Source organism: Phyllobates terribilis, unplaced genomic scaffold (assembly GCF_046119375.1).
Source record: "Phyllobates terribilis strain yellow unplaced genomic scaffold, ASM4611937v1 Scaffold_11__3_contigs__length_659146591, whole genome shotgun sequence".
Lineage (NCBI taxonomy): Eukaryota > Metazoa > Chordata > Amphibia > Anura > Dendrobatidae > Phyllobates > Phyllobates terribilis.
In genome coordinates, this window is record NW_027362771.1 from 51,794,312 (window position 1) to 51,804,929 (window position 10,618).

At 40.5% G+C, this 10,618-nt stretch overlaps 1 protein-coding gene across 1 annotated transcript in view; it reads left to right on the forward strand.

Moving 5' to 3' along the window:
* Positions 1 to 7,501, forward strand: part of HSPA4 (heat shock protein family A (Hsp70) member 4) — a 46,731-nt gene extending 39,230 nt beyond the window's left edge. Inside the window, exons 12-19 of the mRNA XM_073651245.1 lie at positions 79 to 260; positions 343 to 429; positions 1,384 to 1,536; positions 2,616 to 2,741; positions 3,419 to 3,526; positions 3,731 to 3,850; positions 4,430 to 4,591; positions 6,013 to 7,501. Coding sequence (XP_073507346.1) covers positions 79 to 260; positions 343 to 429; positions 1,384 to 1,536; positions 2,616 to 2,741; positions 3,419 to 3,526; positions 3,731 to 3,850; positions 4,430 to 4,591; positions 6,013 to 6,216 — 1,142 coding nt within the window. The 3' untranslated portion in view covers positions 6,217 to 7,501. The remainder of the gene's footprint in view (positions 1 to 78; positions 261 to 342; positions 430 to 1,383; positions 1,537 to 2,615; positions 2,742 to 3,418; positions 3,527 to 3,730; positions 3,851 to 4,429; positions 4,592 to 6,012) is intronic.
* Positions 7,502 to 10,618: the final 3,117 nt, after the last annotated feature.

Consider the following 10,618-nt stretch of genomic DNA (forward strand, 5'->3'; position numbering starts at 1 on the left):
ATATGATAAATATTACCTGTGTGTGAATCTTGATTGTCAAGGACTTGATAAACCTGATTTTAACTTTGGTTTTAACAGGTCAGTTTCATGTGCAGAAGGTAGTTCCTCAGGTTGATGGATCCAGTTCCAAGGTAAAGGTTAAAGTACGCGTTAATGTCCATGGTATATTTAGCGTCTCAAGTGCATCTCTCGTTGAAGTCCACAAAACAGACGATTCAGAGGAACCTATGGATACAGACCAAGCTGCGAAAGATGAGGAGGTACTACTGTTGTTCCCTTCTCTACAATTAGAACAGTCTGTTATACATGTCCGTTACTTATGCTTCACATATCTGTTGATAGAAAATGCAGGTTGACCTAGAGGAGCAAAAGCAAGAAGAGAACCAGTCAGCGCAAGCCGAAAGCAAGCCTAGTTCTGAAGAAATGGAGGTGCTTAATTTTATGAGATTACACACAATACATTTACCCTGGGATACAAGTAGTTGGTGTTGAATAATAGCTTAGACTTGGCACCATGTTGCAACCTATCTCTAGTCTAAAATTGTAAGACTTCACCCCAATTAATGTTTGCCCTATTCTTACATTTTGAAAATTCACCTCTTGTTTCTCCATTGAGGTTTTCTGTGGATCCCACCATTTTGGTGTTATCTTGAGTTGTTGATGCCGGGCTTCACTTTTGCATATTGCACATAGTTCGGGATATAATCGGACAGTGCAGTAGAATGTTTAATAGATTCCCACACAATGTAAAGTTAACCTTAAATTACTGGATTAGAATCTCTTCATCTGTCATCTTTTCAGGGTATGTGCAGACGGTCGGGAGCCGCTACGGGTTATGCAGCGTCAAACCCGTAGTGACCAGCTGTTACAGCATAGTGGATGGGTTTTGTAGAAACCCATGTCCACTATGCGTCTCTGGGCACCTGCGAATCACCCGCGGACACGAGCACGCGGCGCAGCTATCAGATCCGCAGGATGTCTATTTCTTTTGCGGAGTCTCTAGTTTCTGCAAGAGAAATTTAGATAACTACAATGTATTGAATGTGGTGAATCCGCATGATTCAATGAACACATGCGGATTCACCTGCGTTCAGCACTTTGGACACAGCATAGAGTATACTGCGTTCAAAGCGCTGCCAGTATGGATAGTGTGCACATACCCTCATAGTTCAGTATCTTCTGCTTCTAGACTTGAACATGAGAAGTTCAGACCTGATTATTAAAAGCATTCGATGGTTTAGAGAATCTTTCTCTTGCAGCATTATAGTATATATTGTGTCACGGCAATATCCTTGTTACTAATGAAGTCCATAACTATGAAGTAATTCATGGGTGAAAACACATTGCTGTGTGTTAAAAGCTTCTGTTTTTGATTCTTCTTAGACAACTCAAACTTCACCTAAGGAGAAAAAGAATGATCAGCCTCCTCAAGCCAAAAAACCCAAAGTGAAGACCAGCACCATTGACCTGCCCATCGAGCACTATCCTCCATGGCAGATAGGAAGGGACTCCCTAAACCTATTTATTGAAAATGAGGTTTGTGGTTCATATACTCACCTTAACAGTGATTTAGAGACATAACATGCCTGGAGAATTTGCAGCACCCCAGCATACCTGGGAACACGTTCCTGATGCTTAGTTATCCTCTAGAGCACGGGAGGTCTACCATCATCTCTGGCTCCGGATTGGAGAGGCTGGGAGCACATATCTGTATACACTGCTAGTGTCTCTTCATAGGAATGTAGGGACCAGCATGTGTTGGTCATGGTCTGCACCTTATTGTGCTAATGCAAAACATCCAGCAGATGTCAAGAAATATTCATTATGACGTCTCAAATATTCTGGATGGATAATGTTGTGTGTTTTTGTTTTTTTTTTGCCAGTATATTGATTTGCCTTGCAACACTTGTGAAGTGGTTTAGATTTTTTTGATCTGGCAAGAAGTGATTGTCTTCTGTATAGGGGAAAATCCTAGCCCTCAATTTTCTTGCTACCATTTGTAATATATGCTCTAATGGGGTTTTATTTGGGATGGGTTATAAATGCATGTGATCGCTGAGGGTCATGTGTGTGGCGGTTGATCCCATAGACTGTAAATTGTGGTGGTCACCCATGCACACTAATACTGCAGTGACATGTTCTTCTGATCCTGTGGAGACAAGATACTAATATTAGCTGTTGCTCAAAAGCTGGATTATACACACCTGTGGAATTCATAGCATTTTACAGTACTAGCAAAGTGGATGATTAATCTCCTCCATATGATGTGGTCTACTTTGTATTATAGAATCAAACCAGATTGTGTTTTTTCTTTGTTTTTGTTTTTTCTTGTTTTAAATCTGTATCCTATCAATTCTTTGTGCAGAATCGGCACAGATTACACCCTTGGCAGTGGAAAAGTTGAAATCTGCCACAAGATTGCTGCAGATACATTGTGCAAAAATTCAGACCAAATACAGAATGTGTGAATCCAACCTTAGGCCAATCGTCGTATATGCATAATTAATGTTGGTCAGAGGGAGGATTCGGGGAGTCCGATTTCCCTTGAAGCACTTTTATAAATGTAAGCACGAACAGGGACCCATGAAGGCTAAATGTTGCTTTCTCTCCCTTAGGGAAAAATGATCATGCAGGATAAATTGGAGAAGGAACGAAATGATGCAAAGAATGCAGTGGAGGAGTATGTCTACGAGATGAGGGACAAACTGTGCGGTGTTTATGAGAAGTTTGTCAATGAAGATGTAAGTGCCTTCAGTTGTAACTCCTGTGCTGATATCCGGAAATAATCCAATAATTTGTTGTGGTTTCCAGTGACACTTTAGAGAAATGGCCGTACCACTGGTTCCACCACCAAATCAGTGTAACGCCAAGCTGTTAGTGTTCCTGGGATGAAGGCTAGAGGGGTCTGGCTACTGTACATTACGCCATCCCACATGATAATCTTGGGAGTAGGATTAGTGACATTTTTTTTTTGACGACCTCTAGCATTGCCTATATGATCTTCAGACCAATCTCCTGTTATCATTGCATCAAATATAAAAGTGGCACTCTTTGCTGAAGAGGTTAGACCTCCTTTGCCGTATTGCTCTGCACAATGATAGCCCTTGACCCCATACTGCATTGTGAATACATGGTATAATTGACCCTTTCAATGTTTTTTTTGGCAATGCTGCCAATGTTAGTTTTCTAGACTGAGACTGTTCCTCAAACCTCTCCAGCCTTCTGAGATGTCTGTGTGATATGTCAACAGATTATAATCCTACCTTTCAATAGGAACCTCTAGTCTTAATGTGTTTTGTTTCCGATAGACCAGTCTGGTGGTAGAAAGGCGTCTCTGAATCTCACTCTGTGCACATTCTTAGTGACCTACTTGTACAATTTCTTTTGTATCACTGTCATTTTCATTTACTATTTTAAGGATCGGAATAGTTTTATTCTGAAGCTGGAAGACACTGAGAATTGGTTGTATGAAGATGGAGAAGATCAGTCAAAACAAGTGTATATAGACAAAATAACAGATCTAAAGGTAATGCTAAACTATATTGTATGACATTTGCTTACATGTTCATTAAAATGAAAAAAAAAAAAAAATCACAACTTAAATTCTGAAATGTTTTTGTAAAACTTGTCATTCAGAATAAGCCTTTTGCCATCACTTGGAAATGAGCAGTGTTGCCTCTTGTTATGTCAAGTTCTAAACTGCATGTCAATTTCTTCATGTTCCTTCAAGAATCTAGGCCAGCCTATCCAGACACGTTACCAGGAGTTTGAGGACAGACCAAAAGCCTTCGAAGAGCTTGGAAAACAAATTCAACTGTACATGAAAGTTATTAATGCTTTTAAAAATAAGGTATGTGAGCTGCTCTTACAGTTAGATTTTACCTAGCAATGAATGATTGTGAAAATTACATAATTCAATTTTGTCTGTCTCAGTCATGCAGACAAAGGCTTATAAAAAATCACAGGGAATACTGAATTAATATATTGCTGACCTAATCTGTCTCCAGTTGGTGACCACTTGATCAATGGCGCATGGCTTGACCATCTTTGCGTCCCATTACAGACAGAATAGAGTGGGGGGAGGCACCTGCTGCAGCAAGTTATTTCACAGCCAGATGCAGGACAGTAAGAAAGAGGGAGAGGACGACATGGTTGAGCTCCTGAGACACGAGTTCTAAATGTTTTTCAGTTTTAGGTGTAATGTGAAACAAAATGGGTTCAATGGTCAAGGGAAATGGAGGAGGAATTGCTGTTATTTATTTTAATTTTGCTCTTGGTGCATTTCCACTAATGTACAGCAAATCCTAAACACGTGAACTTGGTCTTAATGATCATTCCTCGTGTGCAAGATGCTGTCAAAATTGTAGGGAAGAACCGATGCACAAAATTCTGTTGGTGTAGTAGCATGATTTTCTGTTCCTGGCTGCAGGAAGAAGCATATGACCATTTAGATGCTGCTGACATGGAGAAGGTTGAGAAGACCACAAATGAAGCCATGGAATGGATGAATAACAAAATGAACCTGCAGATAAAGCAGAACCTTACTGTAGATCCAGTGGTGAAAACAATGGAGATAATGGGGAAAACAAAAGTGAGTTTTTTAAATGAATGTTTGTCTAACAAAGATACATAACGTTTAGCTTTTCTAATGTATGACATTAGGATTTAATGTCTGTCCTGTTTATTATCGAGTATTAGAAGGTTGCGCATCAAGTGCGGAATCAGTGAGATAAGATACAGGTTTGTTACTTAAACCAGAGCTTCGCAATCCTTATCTGTAGGGCGCTCACCACACTGATTTAAGATTACATCTGGGCCTCGCCATCTGTGGTGGATGTCCATACTAAAATTAAAGGGTTTTCTGCTCATCCATGATATTGATAACCTATCCGTGGGAATAGGGGATCCATATCAGATCGTTGTGGGGGCACACATTGATCAGCTGTTATCAGATCTAGCAGTGACCAGGTTCAAACAATGTGTTTAGGGGAACACCACAGCTCCATCACATCAGCTCCTCATTGCTAATCTAGAGAACCCAGAAGTGCCAACTAAGGTGATCAATATCTTACCAGTGGAAACCTGCTTTAAAAAAGAAAAAAATTAAAAACTTTTTTTTTTTTTACCTTTTTTGCATCCTGAATTTAGTAAATCACTGAATTAGGAATATAGTTAGTCACCGATGTTGCTCAACTTTAGATTGCTGCAGCCATAGAACAGACTGTGCAACATATGATTACTTCCATAAACCACCAGCCTCATCAGCAACTAGGGGGAGCCCAACTAGTGAGGTTCATCTCATGGTTTGAGAAGTGAAGTACTGCTGTAAACCATTGAGTGAATAGAGATTTACTTGTCCTTTTCAGTAATATGGTGCAGGTTAAAGCTTCACACTGTTTTTAACTTTACACCTATTGGCTGGATTACATTCACCAAATTTGGTTTGGGGCAAGCACCCTTTCCTGCCAAGGACAATTGTGTGGGTCAGATAGTGTCTAACACACCTGATAAAGGTGGTGCGAGATATGGTCGTATTAAGCCAGAATTTAGCTTCATATATCTGCCCTATTCTATTTCCATCTCTCTAGACAAATTCAAACCTATGGGTTTCCTGCAGGCTAGAGACCAATTTTAGAGGGATCACATCCGAAGAGCCCACTTTCTTAGATACTGTTAACTGAATTGTTAACTTCTTACTGAAGAAATGCTGCAAAGCGAAAAACATGCCCATGGTCCACCATCATAAAGAAGCAACTGCTTAATGATGGACGACTGTGGTTCCTTGTTTTTTTTTCGTTTGTTTTTTGTCCATGCAAGGGGTAAAAGACAGAATAGGCCATAAGAAGTGATTCAACCCATATATGTGAATGTGTGTGGATTAATGGAGTGTGACCAACTCTAATGGTAAATGATTGGTCGTCATGAATGGTGAGTGGGTGTGTTGGGAAAACTGTGGGTGGTTTTTCCACCAGGTTTTTATTACAAATTAATTCCATCTCTCATCTATTTTAGGAATTGACGAGCACATGCAACCCAGTAGTCTCCAAACCAAAACCCAAAGTGGAACCTCCAAAAGAGGAGCAGCCAGCCGGAGAGCAGAACGGACCAGTAGACAGTGACGTAAATAGCAGCACGGGGCCGCAGGGTGCAGAACAAAGTGCAGATTCGGCTACTTCTGATGCAGAAAAGAAACTTCCAGAAATGGACATTGAATAAATTCCATAATCAATTTCTATTATCAAACAGTATAACAAAGCTTTAAGTTGTTACCTTCATATGGCTTGGAACACTGATCAGAGAAAAGTGATGACTGAAAATTTCTTGTAGTTTATTAGTATATCCCTACGATTTCCTGCATTTTTTTTTTCTTTTTTCTTTTTTTCTGTTAAAACTATTCCCTTTTGACATTTGTATTGGTTTGCCAGTCCTTCCTTTTTCTGTTGTATGTTGCTTTAGAGTAAGTCCTTGTTACTACAGTTTTAGCTAAGGCTGTAACTTGCACATTTACCGATAGGCTTGTGTCTGGAGTTACGCCAGGTCTGTAGCTTACCTTAATAGTACTCAAGGTCTACCAATAAATTTAATAGCTCGGAAAAGTATTTTATGACGATCGGAGCACCACTTCTGTATCATCTGCTTTTCAGTTCCTCAGAAGATGCTTTGGTTTGCATCGATTTCTGTATGCTGCGTATCTTCCCCATTGACAGCTGGTTGCTGGCAGTAATCTCAGCCTCTTGCATGGAAGCCTGGGTGCTTGTTGGGGCTAACAAGAAATGGGTGTAATAAAACCCAGCACTAGCTGCAATCTTCTGATAGTAACGTTTCTGTGCATTGTCCTAAGAGCGGGAAATGGTTTGATCCATGAAGTATTCTATTTTTCCATATATCCATGTAAAGTTATAGCCTTGATATGTTCTGTCCACGATTCAACTCTGATGATCTCAGAATGGTAACAATTGTTTTTATGAGAAAGCTTACTATGTGGATGAGAATCCCATACATGGCCAAGAATCATCCTTTGCAGTACTGTTGTGCATTACGTCCCCATCTCCCCTTGTGTGCGGAGGAATTGCTGTAGAATTGTGAATGAATCCGGATATTCACTTGAAGGGTACGGGCGGATTTCCATGCACCCACGCAATGCAGCTTGTTTTGTCAATCATCCTTCATGTTATTTTAAACATGGGACAATATTTCGTATTTGTTTCGTGATATACATTTCTAGTAACCATTATGGTCCCAGGAGAAAACTGGATCCTGTACGAAGCACATGAGGATTGTGTAGCGATGTTGTACATGGGGATTCCCTTCCGAATACTTTAGTGCAACATTTAAGCATAATTTTTATGTTTATTAAAGCTCATATCCCATAGGAGAACAGACAACTTGTATTTTTTTTTTTTTTATTATTATTGTTGTTAATGTTGTTATAACCAAATCTCTTTAACACCTGCAGCGAATCCTGTCTGAAAAAGAAATAAATAAACTTGCTGGGTTGCAATTGTGTTGTTTTATTCATTGTAAGCTGTTACTCTATGATCGGATTGTGATATTTTTATGTCACCCTACATGGCACACAGACAAGCATACACCCCCACACCCTCAATCTCCCACTCTGTTCACATGTCTGTGTGGGAGTTTTTCAGTTCCATTTTAGGAGCGGAGAAATGGAATTAACCCCTTAGGTCAAAATTATTAGCTCCATCACTAAGTGACAAGCCAAATTTTTGAAAACTTTGAGGTAATAACTCTGGAACACTTCAACGGATCCCAGTGTTGTTTTTCATGACGTATTGTACTTTGTGATAGTGGTAAAGTTTGTTTGATATGATTTGCGTATCTTTATGAAAATATCAAATTTGAAAATTTCGCCATTTTCAAACTTTTTTAATTTTTATGCCCTTAAATCAGATTTATACCAGACAAAATAATAAATAAAATTTCCCATATGTCTACTTTACATCTGCATTTTTTTTTTGTTAGGAAGTTAGAAGGGTTCAAAGTTGACCAGCAATTTCTCATTTTTCCAACAAAATTTACAAAACCATTTTTTTTATTTTTTTTTTGGGACCACATCACATTTGAAGTGACTTAGGGGGGGCCTACATGACAGAAAACGCCCAAAAGTGACACCGTTCTAAAAACTGCACCCCCTCAAAGTACTCCAAAACCACATTCTAGAAGTTTATTAACCCTTCAGGTGCTTCACAGGAATTAATGGAATGTGGAAGGAAAAAGTGAACATTTTACTTTCACAAAAACTTTACTTTAGGCCCAAATTTTGCATTTTCACAAGGGTAACAGAAATTGTTTGGGCACACAGAAGGAACACCATTTGACTTTTTGAACGCAGAATTTGCTGGAATCATTAGCAAATGCCATATCGCGTTTGGAGCACCCCTGATGTGCTTAAACAGTGGAAACCCCTCAGGAATGTATCTATATGTGTGGTGAACACCTTAAAACCACAGGTGCTTCACAAGTTTATAAAGTTTAACTGTGAAAATGAAGAAAAATTTCCCCCAAAAATGTTGGTTTTGCCCCAAATTTTTCATTTTCACAAGGGTAACGGAGCAAAATGGACCATGCAATTTCTCCTGAGTATACAGATACCCCGTACGTTGTCGAAAACTACTTTTGAGTCACAGTGCAAAGCTCAGAAGGGAAGAAGCGTGCCATATTGGAGTTCAGATTTTGCTGGAATGGTTTGAGAGTCCCTGAGGTGTCAGAACAGCGGACACCCACCCCACCACCACCACATAAATTTGTCATTTTACAAAATACACCTCCTGAGTGAATTCATCTAGGGGTTCTGTGAGCATGTTGATACCACATGTGCCTCAAAGAAATTTATACCATTGGGCGGTGAAAGAATAATTACGTTTTTACTGCTGAAGTGTTTTGACCCCAAATTTTTAATTTTCATAAGGGTTAATAGGGAAAAATGGACCTCTCAGTTTGTTGTGCAATTTCTCCTGAGTACGCCAATACCCAACATGTAATCGGGAGCTACTTTTGAGACACAGTGCAAAACTCAGAAGGGAAGGAGCGCCATATTATATTATAGTGCAGATTTTACTGTTATGGTTTGCGGGTCCCATGACCCACTGGGAGAGTGGTCTTTGAGGGGCCTATATATTGGAAACTCCCCAAAAGTGACACCATTATAAAAACCACGCCCCTCAAATACTTTTAAAGTTTTGTTGGAAATTCTTTTAACCCTTCAGTTACTATACAGGAATTAATTTAAATTGGAATGAATAAAAAAATGAATTTTACCTCTAAAATCTAGCTTTAGTCCCAAATTTCTCACATTTGCAAGATGTAACACCAAATAGTGAACCCCATAGTTTATTACCCACTGTCTTACAAGAGCGACGCTACCCCCCCCCCCCACGTGTTCAAAAAGTTCTGTTTGGACCTGAGCCTGCATCAAAGGGGGATACACAACCTATGACGTATACGTTATAGGTCGTGAAGGGGTTATGGTTGATAAAGGTAGAGTAAAGCACCTAGGACCGAGTAATTGTATTGCTGCTTATACATTAAATGGAAGTATATTCCAGATTACATAGCAGGAAAAGAACTTGGGTAATCTGGTTACACATTAGCTAAGCAGCAGTACTCGATGTCAAGTAACAGCTACAAAAGCAAACAAGATTTTCCTATCACCCATGACTGAACCACAGAGAGAATAAAAGGGCGGAGCCTCTACCGCACAACAGTTGGTTTCCTTTCCTTGGAGAAGGGAATCTACATCTTGGAGTTGTCCGGGAAAATGAAAATATACTTGCCCTGGCCCAGTTGCCTGGGTAGCGATATGGCACTGCTGTGGCCGGATCTGAAGGTCCTGGAGGCGCCACAGTGGTTCCCCATGGGAAATCAGCTGATGGGTGGTGGCATAATAAATGTATGCATCAACTGGCCACCGTGTTGTCCCGACGTCAGGAGCCCCGGAAGTGTTGATTCCACATCTGGGATGCGCTGAATCGGAGGATGGCCTCTGCAGACCCTCCTCAACAGTAGCAAAAGCAGGGGCTCTGACAGCGGCAGCAGGCGCTCTGACAGCGGCAGCAGCAGCCAGTGGCAGCAGCAGTGCTAGGATGGTGGTGTTATGATCTGCAACAAGAACTAAGGAAAGATAGGGGAAAGCTGTCCCTACAGTAAGACTAAGCTGAATCCCTACGATGTAGCGGGCTGCCTGTTCCTAGTGAACAGACTCGCCTAAATCCTCGGCTAGTCTGAACGAAGACCTATAGAATTAAGGGAGGGGTCCCTAAAAGAACTAAGGACTGGGACAAAAATGGGACACCTCCTAAACAGAAGTTGTTGTAGAACACAAAAGACAAACTGACAAAAAGTACTAGAGGTCCCAGAGGACCAAGCGAACTGACAGAGATAGGCACCGAAGCACCAGGCTAGCAAAACAGTCAAACAACACTGAAGTCCAGCAAAGCCAGAAGGGCGGAGCTGGAATATATAGGCAGATGGTCACGTGACCGGAAAACACAAGATAGAAATAACTAACAGGAGGGTTCTAACAGGTGGATTCTGCCAGCAAGATGGACAAGTCCACAGCCTGCAGAGGAGATCATTCTGAAGAAATGATTCCTCCTAC